The sequence below is a fragment of the Eucalyptus grandis genome, chromosome 11 (genome assembly GCF_016545825.1).
Source record: "Eucalyptus grandis isolate ANBG69807.140 chromosome 11, ASM1654582v1, whole genome shotgun sequence".
In the NCBI taxonomy this organism is placed as follows: domain Eukaryota; kingdom Viridiplantae; phylum Streptophyta; class Magnoliopsida; order Myrtales; family Myrtaceae; genus Eucalyptus; species Eucalyptus grandis.
In genome coordinates, this window is record NC_052622.1 from 5,869,992 (window position 1) to 5,895,081 (window position 25,090).

General features: G+C 38.0%; 1 protein-coding gene and 1 long non-coding RNA gene across 2 annotated transcripts; both read left to right on the forward strand.

The window, feature by feature from the left end:
* The first annotated feature begins 6 nt into the window (after positions 1–6).
* LOC120290038 (rust resistance kinase Lr10-like) lies at positions 7–921 on the forward strand. The gene has a single exon (XM_039305732.1). The coding sequence runs from the start codon at positions 7–9 to the stop codon at positions 631–633; it is 627 nt and encodes a 208-aa protein (XP_039161666.1). The 3' UTR covers positions 634–921.
* An 11,145-nt stretch (positions 922–12,066) lies between these two features.
* LOC104426905 lies at positions 12,067–16,874 on the forward strand. The gene is made up of 2 exons (XR_005547450.1): positions 12,067–12,429; positions 12,529–16,874. It is a non-coding gene; the product is annotated as an uncharacterized LOC104426905 (long non-coding RNA).
* The last annotated feature ends 8,216 nt before the right edge of the window (positions 16,875–25,090 follow it).

The window sequence follows — 25,090 nt, forward strand, 5'->3', positions numbered from 1 at the left end:
TGTGACATGCAAATACTACACTTTGATATCAAACCTCACAACATTCTTTTAGATAAGAATTTCACTCCGAAAGTTTCTGATTTTGGACTCGCGAAACTATATCCCATTGGTCATAGTACAGTTTCAATGACTGCTGCAAGAGGAACTTTGGGATACATGGCGCCTGAGTTGTTCTACAAAAATATCGGTGGTATATCTTTTAAAGCGGATGTCTATAGCTTTGGGATGTTGCTTATGGAAATGGCGAGTAAAAGGAAAAATGTAAATGCCAATGCAGAACACTCAAGCCAAATTTACTTTCCGCTTTGGGTGTATGACCAAGTTAATGGAGGAGAAGGTGTTGAAATGGAAGGAGTTGTAGAAGAGGAAAGGGAGGTGATAAAAAAGATGATAATAGTTGCACTTTGGTGTATACAGTTAATCCCTGACCATCGGCCGCCAATGAACAAAGTCTTAGAAATGCTTGAAGGAGATATTAGTAATGTCCATATGCCTCCAAAACCTCTTATCTACCCACCAGATGAGCCAGTTGATGAAGACAAAGCCGAGTTGGAATTAGAAACATTCTCTATTTCATCGAGCACTCCCATAATTTCCACTAGTTTTCCATTTGGAGATAGCAACGATGTCTAGAGCCGTGCACTGTTTAATTGGAAAAGCTTTGGTCCCCACAATATAGTATTATATTGGGTGGGAGGTGAGCCAGTTTAGTTTGCCAGTGATTACATTTTGTCTTCTTCTAGCTCTTAGGTTACTGTTGTATTATTGTACTTTTTTTTAATGGTCGGAGTGTTATTGTACTTCATATATAGTTTCACCATGTGTGATCCATACAATCTTCTAAATGTGATGTATGTTTAAGTTTATAACCTTGTTTGGGAAGCGTATTCTATATGGTCATCCAATGTGAATTTTTGCTAATCCAATTAATCATCGATAAACCAAATGACTTGCTTTCGGTAAAATAGTCACCAAAGAGGGCTGCGAAACACGCCCCTCTTACGTATACTTGCCAGTGACCCAATATCCTCTTTGACTCGGTGTAAATCATTAAGAGGTAGCTTAGCTTTAGTCTAGCCAAAATTCAAATTCTTTATTCACTAATTGCAACAATTTTTTTCTTTGCAATTCATTATTTTGATCGAAAATCGATCAAATTCTTGAGAAAATATTGATGGGACAATCATATGGTCTTGAAAGTTGCATTAGCTCTAATTTAAATGATCAAAAGAAAATGGGACAATTGCTTGGAAAAGTCTTGCAACTTGTCAAAATAATGCATTTGAGTCTTAAAACTTGCAACTTTATTGCGTGCAAGTCCTTCGTTAAGCTAAGAACGTCTCCCAAGCCACTTCTATACCTAAGCGATCATGGGCTGGCTTGTGACTATGGTGAAATCGAGATTGAAGTAAAAACTCTGTTGACTTCATTCAGTGTTCTGCTAATTCTTCCACATCCCAAGATGAAGATTTGATTAGGCAATCGTTCTTCAGATGTAATACACATGACGCAATCACATGGATTTTGACTCAATTGTTTTGAGGCTTGACATCCGAGTTGACTCATCTCTATGATAGTACTTCATGGAAGACAACTTTCTTTTGCTACTTTGATTCATGTGACTACTTAAGATGCTATGCCTCCAATGATTTCAGTAGGATCTCTGGGGGTCAAATTTTCGGATCCCAGTGCTATGTGGGCAGTAAGCATCGGTTGGCAATGATATTTAACTGCAATTTTGCATGATTCTGCACATACTTTCACTAACTACTCTCTCTACAAACTAAAAAATGACAGAAATATTTTAAATCCATGAAAATAATGACAAATTGTACACGTTAGTACACGTCAACATTTGTGTGTTTGAAAGCTTTTAGGAGCTTCGTATTGCATATGAAAAGCAAATCGTAGAAGTTGCAAGATCCCCAGAAAAAAAAAAAAAATGACAGCTGCAATCATCCCTAAACATATTCACCATCAACTGTAGAGATACATGTGCCTAGATTGTATTTCCTTTCCATAAAAGGGCTAGAACTCAAAATGTAAAAAAGAAAAAAATATATATGACTACTTTTGGTTAGCATAGAGTATATATATTCTAATTTTGGTAAATTCGTTCCTTAATTAGTTACTTGACTAATAATTCAAGAGACACTCTTTTGACAACTTCCTTGAAATATAATATTCCATTTCATGTACCAATAGTAGTTGCCGACATCTGAACTTTTACAGACTAATCGAACATGCATTTTTTCCTTTAAAAATATTTAATAAATAAATATAGATTAGAGACTGAAAAAAACAAAGAAACAGTAGAAAAGAACAAAAAACGATCAATGAAAGATCCATCAATAGAGTCCCGCCACATTCATTCCATTTGAGCTTAAGGCAATCCAGCCCATCACCTCAAATTGGTGAAATCCAATTCCTTTAAGCCCGTCAAGCACAGTAGCCCAGACACGACGACAATCCAGTGCCACCGCCATCTCCAACTCAAGCTCTCTCCATCGCTGGATTTCAGTTACAGGACTGAAAGTTTCCTTTTTGATGGACTCACCTTCTTCTCAGCAAGCTCAACCTCCATAGACGAAGCTCTCGAGCTCAATACTCGGAATTGATGATCCACGGCTCACAGTCATCGCACACAACCAAAACCAAAAGGATCGAATCAGGATACGTCTATGTACCACGTGTAATAGGAATCTATATGCCTTCTTCAGCGGAATACATTGTTTTTATTCTCTCTGTTATGAGGTATGACGAAGCTTTCTTAGCAATTGATCCTATGAGGCCAAATGGATAATGCACGGACACCGTTTGATTATATGCCTCAGAGGAATAGCTTCGCTCGGAACACACACAGAAACTGCAGCGCTTTGCAAATGCTTTATCTCGAAGGGAATGGACTTACCGGGAAAGTTTCTTAATTCTTGGGTGAATTCAGAGGTTTGAGTTTTTTCGTCTGTTGGAGGCGATCTGCTCTCAAGTTCAGTTCCTGCAAGTATCAGTAATCTCTCATGGGGACTTGAAGCTTTGAAAAAGGAAGCAATAGCTTCGTTGGTAGTTTGCCGGAGCAAATAACGAAAATGAGCATCTTGATTATACTGGACTTCAGTGGAAATAGATTCTTAGAGCCAATTCCAGTTGGTTTGAGTGATCTTTTATTGAGGTAACTGCCCTTGTTTTGAGCAAGCAGAATTTGTCTGGCGAGTTGCCATTGAGCTCAGAGGTTTGCTGAGTTCGTAAGTCGTTGCTTTACAAGAGATTAAGCATGTTATGCAGTGATGTCCCTGAACGGTTTAAGTAGTTTGGTTCTCTAATTGTACAGTTCAACAGAAGATGGGTTCAGTTTGTCTATTCCACATTAGACAAGAGCTACGGTGGCATTCATGCTTCTGCTGGTGTTTGCTTCCCTCCTGGAAGGATGTAGTCATCCCCTTCTCACCGCCTTCATTCAATCCTCATCATGCACGATCGCTGCTATTGCTGAACCATCGTTACTGCTGAGGTGTAACATGCGGGTTACCTCATGGGCACTGCCACTGAATCATCGCACCAAATTACTGAGACTTTGCTGGAGGCTCACGACATAAGGAACGAAATTATTTATTCATGTCGCGACCTACCCTCGGGAGGAGGGAGCAGGTTTAGGGGTATTGCCTAAAGGACGGGCCTAAGGCCCATGATTAGGCACGGGCTCTCCCAAGCCCATACCCCGCGTGACGTTGGAATATTTTATGAATTTTTGCATAAAAGGAGTCGCCACTAACCTATTGGGGTCGGCTAGAAACCAAGTGAGACATGGAAGCGTGCCTCACTTCCTACGCAACCAGAGAGTCTAGGTTCGAGGACTTGATTACACTAATTAACCAATTAGTGCCCTTTCGGTACCTAATCTTGTTCATTTTAACAAAATGATTTTCATCAGGCAGTTTAGATCGATTTCATACCTATCCGCTAACATAGGAAGTGAGCATGCAGGTGCACAATCAATAAAGTTATAATTATACCTACCAAGGTTCTATTAGCCCTAAAATTAAACACGTACAAATTAAACACAAAACACGCAAATCAAACATACAATAAAAACAACATACAAGAATATAAAGGCCTAATTACAGTAAGCGGCAATATATAGCAATTCTAACCAAACCCTATCATTCTTGGATTTTCGAAAAAAAAAATGCTTTTTTTTATATTTTTTTAAATAATCATTTTTTAAATTTTTAATTAATTAATAATTTTTTAAAGGAAAGTCGAATTTTTAATGCTTTCTGAGTTTTTTTGAAATTTCAAAAAAAAATTGAATTTTATCATTTTTCGAAAATTTTGATTTTTTTTTTATTTTTTGATTTTTAATATATTTTTAATACTTCAATAAAATGGGTTCGGACCGGGTAAACCCAACCCGGCCCGTGGACCAAACCCAAATCCGGATCCAACATTTTGGATAAAAAAATCGTTTTCAATTTTAAAAAAAAAAAACAAAATTAAAAATTAAAAATTAAAAAAATTAAAATTAAAATTAAAATCCTTCCACTTGTCTTTTCTGACTGCACTCCCTTGTGCCATTTGCTTCTGCGATTCCTCTTTCCCGAAGCCCCTTTTTACTTTCTTTTTCTATAATTTTTTGCTTTTCATTTCTTTCTTTACTTTTCTTTTTTTTTCCTTTTTGGTCTTCTTCTCTTTCGTACCTGCCCCTGCACGCCTTCAACCTTTCTACTTATTTTTCTTATTTCTTTTAGGGTTAATATCTGAAAAACCCCAAACTGGTACAACTTGTGACACATTTACCCCAAACTATTTTTTTTGACGACCAAAAACCCCAAACTGGTATACATTTGACAAATTTACCCCAAACCGGTACAATTGTGACAAATTTACCCTGTGTCAATTTTCGTTAAATTTTATTCTCAAATTATTAAGTTAAATGACACGTGACAGTTAACCGTATACCAATTTATGATTTTACGCTCCATTTGTCACAGTTTACAATTTTTATGATTTTTTTTGTGGTATTAATCCAATTTAGCATAAGATATATTTGTCACAAATTTGGTTTAGGATTTTTTTGCAGTCGAATAAATTAGTTTGGGGTAAATTTGTCATAAATGTACCTCAGTTTAGGGTTTTTTATAGTCGGTCGGTGGTAAATTTATCACAAGTTTACCGGTTTAGGATTTTTCATGGTCAAAAAAATAATTTGGGGTAAATTTGTCACAAGGGTCTGCAGGTTTGAGGTTTTTTAGGGTATTAACCCTTCTTTTTTAACTACCCTTTTATTTCTTTTATTTCTTGTTCTTCTTTTAAGCCCCTTTTTCAGGTCGTCTCTCTGCGTGCTTCCTTCTTCACCCGAAACTTCCATTAAACACCTAAGGCTTCCTCTGCCATTTCATTGTTTCATTTTATTATTTATTTATTTCGTTTTTCTTATATTTCTTTTTCTTTTCCTTGCTGGTTTTTCTTCTTCTTTTTATTTATTTCTTTCCCTCATCCCTTCTGACCTTCTTCCTTCGTGCGTTTTCACGCCTTGCTCTCCAGTGACGGCTTTTACCGAAGCCTTCCACCGATGAACTCCACCCCGGAATTTCCCCCCACGGACCCACAGCAAAAATTTAAACGAATCGACAACAACACCCAACACTGCCGGCCGTCTAACTTCGAAGGTTGCTGCACCATTTTCGGATGCAAACACCCGCAGCTCAAACACACATGATTATTTCACGAAAATCGCATGAAATCGCGATGAAAACATGAGAGAGACATGGTCCAACATATATATGGGCAAGCGCAAATTAAACCGAGTTTGAACGCGGGTTTTCCTCGGTTCTCTTTGAGACATTTTGTCAAACCTTGGGTGTGCAGCAGCTAAAAAGAGGGCATACGGGCTCACTTGAGGTTCGAATCCGAGTAAAGATCGACACAATATGCACAAGCAACACTCAAGATCCACAGGACATATACCACACTCGAACAGATGCGAACACAGCAAGTATTTTCAGCCACAACATGCTCACAGATTTGAATCTCTTTCAGGCATTTCATCAACCGGGTAGCATACACAGCAGAAATGAAGGGTCTTTGGACTGGTATAGACTCTAGGACAAGCTTGGACATCTATCAACATGCATTAGGACATCTATGAGCTTTCATGGAGGATTGGTGAAGCGAAGCTCGCGTGAACAGGTCGGCCGTGAGCTCCGGCCCGAGACCTCGAAGTGAAGCGAGAAACCTACCTGGTTCGGGTGGCGAGCGACGAGTGTACTTCAGGCGACGGCGACGCGTTCTCTCCCCAATCGTCTCTCTATCAAGCTCGCCCTCTCTCAAGCTCGCTCTCCGGTGCTCTTTGTTCTCTCACCCCCAAAGAAAAACCCCCCGAGAACCCTCTCCCTCCTTCCGGTTTTATACTTGGCCGGCAAGCGCGCATGGCCTGCAGCTGCCCGGCTTGCCGGCCGAATGCCTCCTTCGACCCGCGGATCACGCCGCTCACCTGCCACACCGATCCCCTTGCTCCCTCTGTTGCTCTGTTTGTACCCTCCTCTTTTCTCTTTTTTGCAGAAGCATGGATGTCGTGAGGGGAGGAAGATGATGTGCGCATGGGCCGGGTTGAAATAAAAAGAGATGGGCCAGCCCAAGTGCGAAAAAAAGAAAAGGAAAAGAGACATGTGGGCGAGCCCATGCGCGAAGAAAGACCCATTACTCGGCCTCATTCGATTTTCTTATACCTTTTAATGATTTTTTTGACAATTTTGGAAAAATAAAGACCATTCAACATGCTGTGCAATAATGAAAACATGATACCTTAAAGATTTTTTTTTTTTTTTTTTTTCAAATTTTTTTTTGTAATAAAATTTTTTGAAATTTTAAAACATAGTGACGTAAATGTTCCTAATGTCAATATGTGATGCAATTTTAACGAAATTTTTTTGTTAAGGGGTTAGAAATCAATCCCCAATTTTTCAATGCAATTAAGAAACACTTAAACAAATCGCCAAAATTTAGGTGTCAACAATTCATAATGAAAATCACTGTTTCTCTTTATATGTTGATTGCTAACTAAGCAAATGGTGTTTCTTATATCGTCTATCATCTACGTAAACGAATCTTATTATTTTCACTTATTTGTAAATGCACGCATGCCACTGCTCATACTCTTTTGGACAAACTTTTACAAAGTAGCTTCCTACTTCTCTGTTTCCTCGTGAGTTTTGTTTTCCATACTTTTTTTCCTTCAATTCTTTTTCACATTCTTCATCCCTTCCACGGCTGTCCTAGATGATGTTGCATTTTGAACAACTTCAGATTTTATATTTCTAGTAGGTATGCAGAAATGATTTGTTCTGAAAATAATTTAAAAAGAAGAAGAAGATATTCTATCCTATCAAAGATTTCCTCAGTGTTTTCTGCATAGAGACATTTGTAATTGGGACACCATTTGTCACGATATTTCTAATCTACAAGTATAACAGAAGGCACTTAGCAATGGACAAGAACATCAAAGAATTTTTGCAAGCTCATAACAACTCTATACCCATAAGGTACTCTTACTCAATTTATGAAGATCACCAGAAATTTTAACTGCAAACTAGGTGAAGGGACTTAAAGTTTCGTCTACAAAGAAATGCTTGGAAGTAGCAACATGATGGCCATCAAGATTTTAAAGAGAAAGATTTTATCAGTGAAGTGGCTATTATAGTAAGAATTCACCATGTTAATGCAATGTTGACACCTAAATTTTACCATTTTATTTAGGATTTGATCACATACAAAATTAGGATTAGTTGTTAAAAAAAAAGAAAGAAAAAAGAAAAGTAAAAATTTTCATTAAAATGCATCGTGTTTTCATTATTGCACTGCATATTGAATGGTTTTTTAAAAAAAAATTCCAAAAAAATTTGTCATCAGAAGGAAAAAAAAATAAAAATTATTTAAAGAAATTAGTAACAAAAAAATGAAAGGAAAATGGGAAAAATAAGACCGGGCCTGGAGCAGGTCAACCCGGCCTCTTTCTTTCCCTTTTATTTCTATTCGGCTGACCGGCCCACTTTTCTTTTATTTCGCCCAAGATGAGCCCAGCCTTTTTGTCCTTCACGCATTCTGCAGAAAAAAGAAGGTACGTGAACGAGAGCGGAAAGACAGCGGCAGTGGGGAGGCGCGAGCATCGCTCGGAGTTGGTGGTCGGGTAGCAGACCGGCAGCAACAGCTGGCGGTAGCAGAAGGCAAGCAGGCTGGTCGCCAGCCATCAAAAGGGGGCTGGAGGGTTGGTTTTTGGGGTGTTCGCGGAGAGAGAGAGAGAGCGCTAGAGACAGAGAGGGAGAGAGCTTGAGGGAGCCCGAGGGGAGAGAAACGGAGAGTGACCGGGAAGAGGGAGACCTGGAATCCATCTTAGCCGAGCATCGCTTAGCCACCCCCGACGCAAGGTTGCGCATCCTAGCCAGAACCAACAAGCCACGGCTTCCCTTTGCCTCGATTTCAGGTTTTTCCGGTGAGTTTTTCGGTTTTTGGTTCAATCAGTGTTGATTTTCTAAGGATCCCGGCTCGGGGGCGTGTAAGGCGACTGGACGTAGTCTGATCTATCGATCTCGCCCATCATTCGCCACCCCCGAGTCGGGCAGGAAGCCCCCGGCCGACCTTTTTTGGTGCTCTGCTCTTGTCCCGTTCTCTCACTTTTTTTGCATGGATTATCGAGTCGGGGCGTGCGTTTCGAGTTCGCTTATGCTGTCCTTTGTTGATGTTGAGCATTCCCTGCCATTCTCGTTAAGCTTTGATCTAGTTTCGGATCTTATTCTTGTCCGTGGCTGTCCTGAGCCGACGCAGCCTAGGTGTTTGATAAAATGCCCTTGAGGTGCTTCTGGTAAAACAGCCACTGCCTTTGCTGTATCCGAAACTCGTGTATCATTATTTTGATCACTATTTACACAGATCGTCTCCCATTAAACCTTATCTCGTTGATCGTGGGTAGTGGTTGGCGAGTTTTAGCGGTGGCGTTTCTCCAAGAGAGATCCTGGCGATGGTGTTGTTCTCGGCAAAGAAAAGAACGTAGAAAAGAGGAGTTTTGGTGGAAGGAAACAACGCCCAGGGAAGGGAAAATTAAATAAAGAATAGAAATATTAAATAAAATAAAAGAAGCAAACAAAGAGTAATGAAAAGAGAGATAACATCAATCCGTAAGCCATCTTGATCGTTGTGTGGGCTGGATGGACTTTGGGAGTGTCTGTTTCATTTTCGAAGAGTAACCTTCGTCTTCATTTCTTCCGTTTTCGCGTTCGTTTCACCGAGGTCCGAATTTATGGCCGCATGTTGCACCTCACATTTATCTTGCGTTTTACATTTTAATATATATTCGAGATTGTTGAATAGTGGCGCACGCTGTTCTCGGCTTGGGATAAAAATGATATACGTCAAAATCATGGTTTCGACGTTGTGAGGTTGGGATTGAATTCGTGGGAACTTCTGAGTTTAATGGAAGCTTCATGCGTGCGGAGGACTCACGAAGAAGAAGAAGACCAGAAGAAAGAGAGAAAAGATTAAAAGAAAAGCAAAAGGAAAAAATGTAAGAAAAAAAAAATAGGAAAGCGAAAGTTGGCTTCGGGAAAAGACGAAATAGGGAAGAAGCCAAAAGACGGGGAGAAAAAAAGAAAGAAAAATATTAAATTTTAAAAATTAAAAAAATCTAAAAAAATTAATTTAAAAAAAAAAATGTCTTTTTATCTGACTGGGTCGGATCCGGATTTGGGCCAGGTCAGCGGGTCGGATCGGGTTCATCCAGTCCGAACCCTCTCCCTCGAATATTATAATACTAAAAATTTCAAAAAAATTAAAATTTTTAAAAAATTAAAAATTTTAAAAAATTAAATAAATAATTTTGAAAAATAATAAAAATTCAAAAATTCCTCCGAAAATTCAAAAATTCAGATGCACCGGATTGGGTATGATGGCACGTATAACTGTTAGGAGCTGACACTTTTTGGAGATAGCTGACGCTCGTTGATGGAGGGTGGTACATGTTCGATGTAGAATTGAGTCCTTTTTGGGTGGTAGCCAAGTATAGTTAAAATCTTGGCCTTTTTGTTGTATCGACCTTGATGTCCATCATGAAAATATAAATAAGAGTGAATCAGTATTATATTTTCTTATGGTGCGTAGTTGGTGTGTATTGCATTATGGTTATTGAAGGGAGAGATGGTGAGACTTGTTTATGCTTCCGCTAATAAGTTGCGCTGGGACCGCTTTTTTTTTTTTTTTTTTTTTTTTTTTATAAAAAAAAATCCCTAGTCAAAGGGTATCGGTAAGTGAAGTTATATGAGATCGAGTAACCGAGAGAGATTACCTATGGCGGCCTCAGGCGAGTCAGGGTGCCACATTCTCCTCATAAATGTTGACAATGGAAAAAAATTCTCCTTGTTTGCATTGATTTGTTATTTATTTGACACTCAAATAGGTTAAAATTTACGATGCCATAATCTGCAGAAATATAACCATCAGACTGAAATACAATGAGAACTCATATACAATCAAAGTAGAATATAGGCTAGCTTAAGGACTCATTAGATGGGCATATTAGCTGCTCTATTTGGCTAAAGATTAAGAACCACATCAACATTTTTGCTCATATCCTCATCATCAACTCGCCACAAAGTTCTCTCTTAAAAATCCCATCGAACGCAATCAAACATAAAATATTTGGTCCCAAAGCTGAGAAAGAAAGAGGGAAGCTCCCCTTAATTTCAAATGTCTCTACTTCCCATTCTGTAATAATTCTTTTCAAGATCCTGAACTGAAGATTTTTGGTTCCGTCCGGTAAGGCTTGGTCAAGCAGAGCATTGTAAGCATTGAAATAGTTGAGTCGAGATTGACTTGTGTTGCCCCTCGAATGGCCGAGCTTTGGCACATTGTTTACTGTGTCCTAGGCATGATGCTCTTAGTGATATACACACTTGTCACATTTGCAACTAATTTACCAATCGGACCACCATGCCTCAAAGCATCAAAGAGATGCTCAAGACTTACAAGGGTAACATAGTAAATGTTTTTAAAAAGTTTCTCAAAATGGATCGACTAAGATTTATTAATTATCTTTCAAGAATGAGAATGAGAAAGCGGCCAGTTTGATTAAGGTAATAGTTCAGTTACGTGCTGACAAGTACTTATATACATCCTATTTTCTGATCAATTTACAACTTGTATTTTGTACATAAAATACAGTCGTTATCTTAGCCTTCTTAACGAGCATCATGAAGAATGCGCAAATATAATTATGTCGACATTCCCTTTTATTAGCTCAAAAGTAAAGCAACATAAGACAGGACAAAAGTCTTATAACTAATTAAATTTAAAAATGAGAAAGCATGATTCTCGTGGGTTGGCAAAAAACAAGTCCGTCCACTCTTCCTGACTCCTATGCTTAAATAGTCAAGAGAAAAGAAGTGACTAATGTAGGGACTCCCTCTAAATGTTACTGTAATAGTTTCCACATCCATTATGAAGTGTTTGATTTGAGGGATAGTTATTTTGCATCACCTAAGCTGAAAGTTTATGGTTGACAAACCTGTTACGCAATTTCACCGAGATGCTAATAGTTAAGAAATTTTAGTCGTTTAGAGGTTTGCCTACAACGAGAATTGCGATTATGATCTCTAAAAGATAGGTATCTCCTTTATCATTATATCAATTGCCTTGATGGCAAAATGCTATTTATAATTAAATTAAATTCATTATTGTAATTATGAATAAAGCCAGTTGTTTATATAAATAGTTAATGTAGTATTCACATGGGTAAGTTATTGATCATGTACAATATATTAAATTAGTATTTCATTTGTTTTATAGAAAATAAATGATTATAAAATATTTTCTTGAAAAATGATTGTTTATATTCTTACAAAATGAATGCATGTAAATATGTAGACATAAATTACTATAAATAATGAATATTTTTTATTAAATGTTTATTTCAAGGGACATAATTATTTTAAGAAAATATTTTTAAATTATTCATTTTTCAATCGGAGCCTAAAAGCATCGTTGTATTATTTAGGTGCGATACGATGAGACCACGTTCATGGTCGGATCCGGGCAAGTTGTTTCGAAGAAAAAGGTCCTGCTCAAAGTTCTTAAAAAAACACCCGCCATTAGCTCTACGCCTCTTTGTCATCTCCATCCGTCCTTCATTCTGCTATCGGGAAATGCACTGTGCAGAGAGCTGTAATCGACTGCTCTCTCTCTCTTGCTCGAGCTGATGTTGAGGAGCCCTCGACCCCCCGCTTTCTTTCTCCACTCGCAGCACTCGCCATCTTCAGCTTCTGTCCCTCGCTCCGCCACATTCTCTTCCCCCAAGTCGTCCCTTTTGCTGGATTCGAGTCAACCGTCCGGAATCGGATCGACAATGCCGCCGCGTCATCTCATCACCTAATGTCGAGTTCAAACCGGGTGAGTGGCTCTCAGAGACAATTCATCAAACAGTTGATGTCCTTGAACGCAATTTGAAATATTTGATCGAACTCCTCGTTAAAAGTCTTGCCTTTGCAGGGGCTTTGTATGTGTTATTTCAAGAACTGGGGCTCAACGAGAAAGAGACTGAAGGACCCGAATCTGAGGCTGAAGTCTATCGGCTCGTTGTGGGCTCGTGTCGCCTCTTTGAAATCTGTCGGAATCAGTGGCCTTGAGCTCTGCCATTTGGTTGCGAAACGCCCTTCTGTGTTGCAGCAGGTGAAATCGATCCCTTTATACTCTTTGTGCACGACAAATTAGATGGAAAGGTTGACCCAATGCAGCTTAAGCGTCTCTTTATGTCAACTGAGCCGCGATTCGTAGCTGGATTTGAGGAAAAGGTTAATTTGCTGATTGACGGTGGGATTCCTAGAGAAAAGATTGTTCATGTTCTCAACAACGTGAATTTAAGGAAGGCTTTGTCTCTTAAGCCCTTTGAAGAAATTGAAAGGCTCCTTAATTTCTCGAGCCGCTATGGTGGGGTTGATTTGATTGTGAGGCATCCCCCCATTCTTAACTTCAATATGGATAGCCAATTGATTCCGAGAGTGGAGTTTCTCCTAGAACTTAGCAGAGGAGATGAGGATGCAACCGGGGCAGTGTTGCGCAAACTGCCTACCTTTTTGAAATACCATGTGGAACACTTGGAAAGCCATGTAGAGTTCTTGAGGTCATTTGCAGGATTAGATGATCAAGAAATATTCAGGACCATTCTTGTGTTTCCTAGCATTGTTAGCACGAGCAAGGAGAGGAAATTGCATGCCTGAATTAGTTTTCTAAAGGAATGTGGATTCAACTCCAATGAGATTTTCAAGTTCTTCACAAAAGCCCCTTTGTTTTTGGGTCTATCTTTTGAGGGGAACATTCTTATAAGGTGGGTTTTTTGGTGAAGATGGTTACAAGTACAGAGTGTAGGAATTCACAGTTGCAATAGGCTCTGTCACTAGGACAAGTTGTGAGAACATGCAGAAGGTGATTGAGCTCTTCTTGAGTTATGGGTTTTCTTGCGAAGATGTGCTTATCATGAGTAAGAAGCATCCTCAAATGCTTCAATACAATCCTGATTCTCACGCAGACAAAGTGGAATTTTTGGCGGGGGAGATGGGACGCGACCTTGATGAGCTATTGGATTTCCCTGCATTTCTTGGTTACAAACTTGATAGTAGAATTAAGCATAGGTACGAGGTAAAGAAGAAGATTATAGGTGAAGGAATGTTGATCAACGAGCTGCTCAGGCGAGATTTGCAAAGAAGAAGCTAGATAAGTTGGTGCACAAAGCCTAAAAATTGAGGGTTGCTAAATTTAATCAGCAGAAGTTGCTGGCAAAATTGACGAAAATTGTTTAGTAACTGAGTTTTCTCAAAGCTCGAAGGCTTTTGCTTTCTTTCAGGTGAAATTCTGGCTTGACTTCCTTAGGTGAAGATAGAGAGTCATTTTTTTCATCCCTATACCTGCAAAGCCATTATGAAGTTTGAACAAAATGGTCGATGCCCAGTTGAATGAAATGACTGAGTATGCTCCATTTTAAGGTAAACGCGACAAGAAAAGTAGCTGATCTTTGTATTTGTGTAACTGTCAATTACAAGGGAATCCACCCTAAGTTGATAGCAATGCTTCTTTGCTCCCACATTTTTCTGTTCTTAATCCTGAAATCTTGAAAAATGTGATCTGACACTTGAAAATAATCTGGTCAATGTGCATGCGGCATCAAGACATGGTTGCCCTTGTTATGCAATTCAGATAAACTTCCTAACCGGGATGGTCAGAATTGATGAGTTAACATGATCGAAAGGCATCTCTGATCAGGAAAGTCTTTTCACCAATAGAAACAACATATGATTGAGTGTTAATTGTAGTTCTTTCCGGTTCGTTCTTTGATTAAATTACATCCTGTAAAATATATGACTGTGAGTCCAGGATTACCTCACAGGGGATTTTCATCGGCAACAAAACCGAGGATCAATTATCCTCAAGAGATCTGCAAAAGGCATGGCATTTATGCATAATAGGTTCCACTGGCAACTTTATTCTTTCTCCTGTGCGGCCAGACAAAGGTTATCTTTGAAATGTCAGATTGAAAGACACCTTAAGATGAAGTAACCATACTGCGATGATGGAATATGACCATGGGGAGGTAAGAATTCCTATACCCACGAAATCGCAGTGATTATTGAATGTTGCAAACTCATCATATTCAGGGATGGACATTGATATTCCTAGTACATGGTGTTATTCTACTGCGTTTCTATCCTATATTTGGTAATCCTGCATTGCATTTCTACATTATATAAATAGATGTCATTGCAGGAGAAATAAGAACAAAATTTTCTCATGCATGGTGACATGGTTTCGTGGTTAAGCGTCAAAACTGATGTACTATGAAGAAAAACTAATTTTAAATCTTACAAATTTTCCGTGAGAGTGAACTGGAAATTAAGTGAAATTTTTTCTTTACCCACCTCCTTTTTCCTCTTTCCTCACTCTCCCAAACAAAGCATTAAAATAGTACCACAAAGATCAGGTCCCACTCAGATTGGGGGTGAGTCCTCTTATGCCCATATAATGAGTCCTCATGCTAGCCTTTTTCTACTCTAATTGTATATGAATTCTCAACTGTATTTCAGTCTGTGATTGTTGTATTTCGGCAGATGATTGGATCGTGATTTTAATCTATTTGAGAGTCGAAAACAAATAAGAAATCACTACAAACAATGGACAAATCAATGGACTTATCTAGCAAGTAACCAAAATTATTGTTCCATATGAAAGAACAAATCATTGGACTTATAAAATGCGGTTTCAAGGTATTGCATCAAAACTAATGAGGTATGTCGCGACATGGAAAAGAAGTTTCGAGGTGAGCTAGTTTTTATTTTTGATCTTGTCCCTCAAAACTATTCATCAATATTCCAATGATGGTGACTCGTGCGGTGAAGAAGGAAGTTGAAGAAGAAGGGAGGAGGGAAAGAACAAAGTAGAAAATAAGAAGAATTATGTATCAGAAGTAAGCGGACTTGTTTGTTGATGGGATGTGGAACGAACAATCACGTGGACAACAGTGGAAGAAAGGTGGAGATAGCCCAAAAAGAAAGATTATATGTGAAGAAAACTTCTTTTGAACGTTTGATGGGTGTAAATTTGCTGATTGACAGTGGGATTCCTAGAGAAAAGATTGTTCCTGTTCTCAATGATGTGAATTTAACGAAGGCTTCGTCTTGTAAGCCTTTTGAAGAAATTGAAAGGCCTATTAATTTCTTGAGCTACTGTGGTGGGGTTGGTTTGATTGGGAGGCATATTCCCATTCTTAACTTTGATACGGATAGCCATTGATTCCAAGATTTGAGTTTCTCCTAGAGTTTAGCGAAGGAGATGAGGATGCCACTGGGGCAGTGTTCAGGATTATTCGTGTTTCCTAACATTGTCAGCGTGAGCAAGGAGAGGAATCTCAAAGAATGTGGACTCAACTCCAATGAGATTCTCAAGTTCTTGACAAAAGCCCTTTTGTTTTTGGGTCTGTCTTTTGAGGGGAACGTTGCTTATAAGCTGGGGTTTTTGGTGAAAATTGTTTACAAGTACAGAACGAAGGAATTCCCAGTTGCAGTAGGTGCTGTGACTAGGACAACTTGTGAAAATATGCAGAAGGTGATTGAGCTCTTCTTGAGTTACAGGTTTTCTTGTGAAGACATGCTTCTCATGAGTAAAAAGCATCCTCAAATACTTCAGTACAATCCTGATTCTCTAGAGGAGAAAGTGGAACATTTGGTGGGGGAGATGGGACGCAACCTTTATGAGCTATTGGATTTACCTGCATTTCTTGGTTACGAACTTGATGGTAGAATTAAGCATAGGTATGAGGTCAAGAAGAAGATTATAGGTGTAGGAATGTCAATCAACAAGCTGCTTAGTGTTTCATCTGCGAGATTTGCAAAGAAGCTAGCAAAGTTGGCGCACAAATCATAAAAAATTAAGGGTTGCTAAATTTCATCAGCAGAAGTTGATGGCAACATTGATGAAAATTATTTAGTCACTGAGTTTTCTCAAAACTTAAAGCTTTTGCTTTTTTAGGTGAAATTCTGGCTTGACTTCCTTAGGTGAAGATAGAAAGTTATCATTTTCATCCCTAAACCTGCAAAGCCATTATGAAGTTTGAAGAAAATGGTCGATATCCAGTTGAATGAAATGACTGATTATGCTCCATTTTAAGGTTAAAGCAACAAGATTGGTGGCTGATCTTTGTATTTGTGTAATTGTCAATTACAAAGGAATCCACCTTGGGTCGATAGCAATATTTCTTTGGTTGCTCCCACATTTTTCTGTTCTTAGTCCTGAAATCTTGAAAAAAGTGATCTGACATTGAAAATAATCTTGTCAGTGTGCATGAGGCATCAAAACATCGTTACCTTTGTTATGCAATTCAGATAGATTTCCTAACATGGTGGTCAGAATCAATAAGTCAACACGATTGCAAGGCGTCTATGATCAGGAGAGTTATTTCACCAATAGAAACTACGACGTATAATTGAGTGTTAATTTTGTTCTCCCCAGTCTGTTCTTTGCTTAAATTACATTCCATGAAATATTACTGTGAGTTCAGGATTACCTCACAGGACATTTTGATCATCAACAAAACCGAGGATCTATTATCCTCAAGAGATCTGCAAAGGTGTGGCATTTATGCATAATATGTGCGATTGGCAACCCCATTCTTTCCCCCATGCAACGTAAGTTGGATAAAGACATTTTTGTCAAGGAAGGTGATAAGTTTCTTGATTACATGAAACTATATGAGATCGCTCTTGGGGTGACAAGGGGGATTGAATACTTACGTCAGGGGTGTGACATGCAAATACTACACTTTGATATCAAGCCTTATAATATTCTTTTAGACAAGCATTTCACTTCGAAAATTTCTGATTTTGGACCGGAAAAGTTTATCCCTCGGATCATAGTATAGTTTCATTGACCATTGCAAGAGGAACCTTAAGAGATATGGCGCCTCCTGAGTTATATTACAAAAAAATGGTGGTGTATCTTATAAAGCAGATGTCTACATCTTTAGGATGTTGCTAATGGAAATGGTAGGTAGAAGGAAGAATATAAATGCAAATGCAAAACACTTAAGCCAAATTTATTTTCTGTTGTGGGTGTACAACCAAGTCACAGGAGGTACAAGTGTTGAAATGGAAGAAGTTATAGAAGAGGAAGGAAGGTCATAAAAAAGATGATAATAGTAGCACTTTGGTGCATACAATTAAATCCTTACCATCGGCCTCAAATGAGCAAAGTCCTAGAAATGCTCGAAGGAGATATTGGTAAACTTCAAATGACTCCAAAACCATTTATTTACCCAACGGATGTGCTGTTTAACAATGACAAATTCGAAATGGAACTAGAAATATTCTCAACTTATCAAGCACTCCAGGAAATTTAGCTAGTTTTCCTTTTAGAGATAGCAATGATGTTGGGAGAACCTGCACAATTTGATTGGAAAAGCTTTGTGTATATGCCCACATTCTAGTATTATGTTGGGAGGGACTTGAGTTTGTTTAGCTCGACACTAATTACTTTTGGTATTGTCTCCCTGAGGCTTTTAGCTTGTTGTGTTACTGTATTTCATACAGCTTTACTCTCTTCCATCCTCCTTCAAAAGAATATATGAAAAAAACAATAGTATGATAGCAACGACAAAAACAGAGGTGGTTGTGAATTTCCGATCCTCATCATGTGACTTCGGATAATGCCAATGGAAAAGCTAACTATAACCCGCGACCTTGCTCTTTAAGGTGCTACTATGTGCAAATGACTTCTCGATATAATAAACAACTATTTCGACTAATGAATTCATTTTCAGAGAAAACAGACATGTATATGTTTTACAAAGTAGAAACATCATTTGTCTATGCGAGAAACAATCAAAACGGAAAATTTTAAGATCTTAGATGAAACGATTCAATGAAGTTTATATCTGAAAGTACTCATATTTTGTTTTGAAGCTAACATAAAATTTCTAACGAGCAACAAGATCCAAAAAATATAATTTCCTCTTAAAAATGATCACATGATTATAATTGATGGGCTTGTATAATTTCCGTGGGCTTTAATAAAACTTCATCAATCTGGTTTATATACCCGGCATCAACCATGGAAGAGGAGGCAAGAGGGTGGACGCCAAAAAAAAAATTGCGTATACTGTACAGATATACTGAAAAAAAAATATATATATATATTTCACTACTCTATAGAGATTAATGTCATCTTCAGTTTGATGCTCCAACTTTTTTTTTTTTTTTGGCTCCAGGAATTTCTGTCAAAACCCCTGTAAGTTTGCATAAGGTAGATCGCAACTGTTGTATTCAGTGGGCAAACATTCAAACTGACGGCATAATCGCAACTCACCTTATATGTATTGACATTGTATTATCTCTTTCTTTGTATTATTTTTCGTGTAAGAAATTATAATTTCTAATTAACACTATATGCGCCTCGTACGCTAAATATATATTGCTTAGTTATATCATTTAGTAAAATATAATATGCATGAAGCGAACCTTAATTATAGTGAAAAAGTTCAAGCTATAAAATAAAACTTAAGATTTGACATGATTTTAACCGTCATGAAGTATTCTCTTGCCCCAATACTTTTCCAGGTTACTATAAAGAATCAAGAACGGAATCTACAAAATTTCAAATTGAACTTGTTTTTTCTTGAATTTATTAATGACTAATGTACACTCCATGTAGTGTCACTTTATTCCCAATTCTTGAGTAAAAAAAAATTGAACTTGAATTTTCCCGATGAACCTTAGTATCTTTTGTTATTGGTGTCTTTCAAGTCTTCTAATTATGCCAAACTGTTGATCATGCTATAAGATTCTCTCCAAAGATATTGAGAGAACCATGAAGTTATTTTAACAACATTTTCTTCAATAAAAATAGAATAGAATGGATAATTCTTTTGATTTCTTAACATTTATTTTTCCTTTGAATTGAATTTATGCCATCCTTAATTATTAGGATCATTCAATTCTTAATTTATTTGCATTGACTTCGATTCAAAGCTGTAATGGAATCTTAAGACGGCTTTCTTGTCATATTAGAAAATAAGAAACTCATTAACATCCTAAATATCTTCAGGAATTTGAAAAACTTACTTATCTAAGAAAAATCTTTAAAAACATGAAATGACATTGTAGGACGGCTGGATATATCGGTTGTCAAGACGATGGTTCTTGCCAGAAAGAAATGGTGATAGTGTTGGGTTCTCTTCACAACTCCTGCAACATTCTCGACTTGATTGACTTTGTTTTATTAGTTGACGTGGGCTTTTTAATAGAAGACCCCAAGTCTTCATATTTAAGGTCTCTCTCGTTCGCCCCCTATTACAAGGACGTCTTTTGTCCTTGTTGATCCTCCACCACATATTAAGCCCCGAATTTCCATTTGTCGCAGGATAAGAACAACACAACTTTTGCTCGCAGTTCAAGACCTGTGTACCTCGTGTCATTGGTCTTTCTTGTCGTGTCTACAATTCCAGACGTGTACCTTGTGTCATTGGTCTTTCTTGCCGTGCTACTGGGGACATGTGTCTTTTTGCTCAGCAATTGCCGTGCACTGGGGACGTGTACCTTGTGTCATTGGTCTTTCTTGTGTCTTTCTTTTGCTCGCAATTCCAGACGTGTACCTTGTGTCATTGGTCTTTCTTGCCGTGCTACTGGGGACACGTGTCTTTTGCTCGCAATTCCAGACGTGTACCTTGTGTCATTGGTCTTTCTTGTCGTGCTACCAGGGACACGTAGTGCCTGGGAGGAATGACCTATCCCGCCTCTCTTGCAGCGAAGTTCGCAAGATGACCCATCCCTTCAATTAGGGAGTGATTTGAGGGAATGTGGTGACTCCAGACTTGAGTTAGCATGTGAAAATAGTCATATAAGCTACAGTATTGAATCCACCTATAGAAATAATGACACTGTCAATTCTAGCGATATCCTTATTTTCGATGTGGGTTTGCAAAAGGATAATTACTCTTTCCTCCCTCGTTTCACTGACAAACTCTAACTTCAGTTCCGAGGGCTATCACGTCTCTGGTAAATTAGGGTTCTGCGTGGAGTGCTGCAGACCTGTTGCTTTCTCCTTTATTTGTCGTGAAGCATGCTCCTTGGACATATCGTCTAAGATATCAAAAATGAGTGGTTGTTCATGGGCTGTGATGGATGAAAGCACATCGGTTACTAAGTAATCTAGCACCATCACCCATGACAACATGGGCATGTTCTGATCGTGTGCTTTCACTACACGAGCAACTCCACGACGAGATGGCAACGGTATTTTCATCAGCTACTCACCACCTGTATCGCAGAAGAAAGCATCTAGCTTGGTTTTCCTTGGCTTGGCCATAACCTTAAATATCTAAAATTGGTATCGCATACAAATAGTGACACATATTATCACATATAATCATTTGGTAGTTTTTCTTAAATAATTCGCGTAGTACTTTAACTTTTGACGGAAAGGTAAAAGCAAACACGCTGACTTCTTCTTCTTCTTTTTTTTTAGTTCTAGTTATAAATCATGTTTTTTGTTTGGATCTCTTTAGGGCGTTCCGTTAAGAGTCATTACTTGAGGGAAGAAATGCACTCCAAAATAAAGTTAGACATGAATCCTGTACAGAGTGGTGCTTCCGAGAAGGCTAGTATATATGTCCACCAACTAATGAAAGAGCATGGGACGTAATCATCAATTACTTCACTTAATCCACTAATATCATAAGTATCTTGAAAATTATGAATTAAATTACTTATCTTAAAAATAAATTTTCCAAAAAATTGAAATAATGTCGTATGGGTAAATATATGGGTTGTCAATTATAATGATCTTGCTAGACAAAGATGGTGATGATGTTGGGTCCTCCTCACTACTCCCATAACATTCTCAACTTGACACGAGCTTTTCAATAGATGACGCCAAATTTTCGTATTCAAGATCTCTATCTTTCACCACTATAACATATGCATCCTATCCCTGTCGATCCTCGCCACATATCAAGCACCAAATTACCATTGCTCTCAGGCTGAGAGGGACATGAAATTCCACGCCCATGAACTTTGCATCTCTGGTCTTTCTTGTCGTGCTACTTGGGTATGTACTTGTAACGCCCAGAATGAATGGCCGTGCCCTAGGATCCCAAGGGTTAAAGCAAATTGACCACCTTGATGATCAACCCATCCGGAAGCTAAACGTACTTGACGGTATCAAATGTTGATTAGACATCATTCAAACCTCATTTAATTGACGGCCACAGCTGTGCCTCCCGACTAAATGGTCCGGCATGCTTTGATTCTCAATTTGATTGTACCACTGAAGATTGTAAAATCACTGGAGATAACTACATACCATCGGAGCATTAAGTATTTTCAGTTTCGGACATTTGTCCATGCATATTGCCGATTGTCACCCCAAAGGACATATTCATCATCAACAAAACTGATGATAATTATCCTCAAGAGATCTGCAAAGGCATGGCATTTACTCATGATAGATGCCATTGGCAACTTCATTTTTTCTCCCATGTGATTTGGCCCAAGTTAGACTTTGGAATGGCGAATTGCAAGACAGGTTAAGATGAAGTAGCCATATTGCTTTGATGGAGGAATTTAACCATGGCAAGGTAAGAAATCTTATAGCTACAAGATTGCAGTGATCAATGAGTTATGCAAACTCATCATATTTGGGTCTGGACATTGATATTCTTAAGTGTGATCTCATTCTATAGCGTTTCTAAGTTTTATCGCGTGCTTGGTAATCCTGCATTGAATTTCCACATTCTTTAAATAAATATCATTGAAGAAGAGATAAGAACAAACTATTCCATTCTAGGAAAAAAAATTAAAAAGAACAAACTATTCCAATGCATACCTGCATGGTTTCATGGTACTGCATCAAAATGAGGTACTATGTCATGACATGGAGAAAAAGTAGCTTTGTGGCAAACTAGTTTTCATTGTTGATATTGTTCCTCGAAACTACACGTCAATTTTCCTATGATCGTGACTCTTGGAGCGAAGAAAGAAGATAAGAAGAAGGGAGGACGAAAAAACAAAGAAGAAAATAAGAAGAAAGACTGCGTATCAGAAGGAAGCGACAGGGAGAGAGTTTGGAAGAAACTTTTGAATTTTCAATGGGTGTAAAATTTCCAAGGGTTGGACGTGACTCCACTAATAATGGAACATTAGTTTGGGTCTACCTTTTTAAATTCTTGACTTGCGCGCATTTGTTACGTTGACTGACTTGGGCTTTTCTATCGGTCGAGGCGATTCCAAAGTCTCAAATCAAACGAGATACATCCTATCCTTTTTCAATCGTTTTATGTTGTGCCTCCTCTTGTCCTTCACACACATCAACCAAAACTTTACCAAAGACAAACAGAGCCACGGTTGATACTCTTAGCTCCATGAATATCTTGTTCTTTTGCAAGTGGTGTAATGCATGACTTTGTATTATTTTTTTTCAATCTCAAGATTCAAAACTTGCTGGATGGGAATGGTTCTTTTGGTTATGCACTGTCCATAGACTAAAGATTTATGAGCCCCACCATTGCAATTATTAGCTGCTCCACTTGGCTAAAGATTAAGAGCCACATCAACATGGTGTTCATGTCCTCATCGCCACTAGCATGAAGTCATCTTCCAAAAATCCAATCCAACTAAAAAGTTCGTTGTCTTTCTTCCCTTGTTGCAATCATAGGAGACCCTTTATTTGGTGCCAAAGCAAAATCTAATGGATGAAAGAGAGCAAAATAACACAAAAACAAAAAGGAGAAGGGGAGAGATCATTAACAAAGTAAATGGGGGTCGACCAGCTTTTGTTGATTAAGGGGCTCAATAAACTCAAAGAGTCAAAAGTTAGAACAAAAGTGGGAAGCTCCCCTAATTCCAAACGTCTCTGCTTCCCAATCTGTAATATTCTTTTCAAGTTCTTAAACCTAAGGATCTGTGGTGTCCAATATGGCTTTGTCAAGTTAGAGCTTGCTTCATTGTAAGCGTTGAAATGGTTAACTTGGGATTGACTTGTATCGCCCATCAAACCATATCGGTTATGTTCCCGGTATTTGGGTTGAATGGCCAAGCTTCAACGGGTTGTCTATCGTTTCCTGGGCACAATACTTCTAGTGATAAACACCCAAAAATCGATCTTTTTATTGTTGGCAAATCAATACAAGGCCAACAACAATAACAGCCTTATCACATTTGAAATGGATTTACCACTTGAGTACCATGCCTCAAAGCATCATAGAGATGCTCAAGACTCAAAAGGGTAATATAACCTATAACTATCGTCTAGGTGAATAGCTAGTATATAATTTTAAGAAGTTTCTCGGAATGTATTGATTAGTAATATCTTTCAACTTAATATATTTTGTTAAAGTATAGTCGCCATTTTCAGCATTCTTAACAAATATCACGAAGTAGGCGCTAGTGTGATTTTATCAATGTCATGCCCTTTTTATTAGCTTAAAAGTAACAGCTACGTTTACAACAAAGATCTTGTAAATAATTAAATTTAAACGCGAGAAAGGATGTTTCTTGTGGGCTTCAAAAAGCAAGTCTGTGAACTCTTCGCGTTTTCTTACTTCTGCACCCTCTTTTGCGCAAAGTTCAACAAAATAAAGAGGCCACATGACAACAAGTCTCCTTACTTAGTGACTCAATCAACCTCATACCGCTAATCAAGTCTTGTTTTAACAGCCAAACCAAATTCTTCTTCCATAATTATACAGCTTTTGAAACAAAATTGGTTCGCTGCATCAATCCACCAGAGTAAAATAGAAGTGGAGGTGAAAAGAGAGATGACACTAGTTTGAAGTGATTGCCCCATTGTCATAGACTAATTTCCAATCCTCATGAAAGGCTACTGGGTTTGTTTTTGTTAGCGCTAGCTAGTCAAAATTGGCTGGATGGATTGAATTAGTATAATTGCAATAAATTTAAGATTTTTTTGATAATTTGCCTTATAGTTGTGCTAGCTAAAATTTGTACTTAAGTAACTATAGTTATTCTAGCCACGTGCATAGCAAGAGTACCATTATAGGGTGGATATATACGACTTTGCTTTTAGGTGGAGGATAGGAGAGGGTATTTTATGTAACAATACATACATAAACTATTGCAAATCTATACATTTTAACTTTAGATAAGGATTTTTTCAGATTTGCTTGACAAAATATGTAGTTGTTTATGGTTGGGTCAACGATGACGTTTTGTAATATCTCATTATCATATGAGATAATTTTTTTTAATAGTGATTATTCATTCTATGAAGGATGGACTGTCTAACAAATTGAATGATGTCTAACGTTTGTGACTTAATTAGCAAATATGGAATAAATATCGAGTGGTTAAGCGCGGACGATGGAACAGAAAAAATCAAAGGTGGAGAGGAAGGAAGAAGGAAAAATAACAAAGTGGAAAAATATAAGAAAGATGGCGAGAGTATCGGACGGAAGTGATGGGAAGAGAGATGTGAAAAAGTTGGACTCGACTCCTCTAACAATGGAGCTTCAGCTTGAGTCCACCTCCTTTATTTTCTTGACTTGCTTGCATTTGTT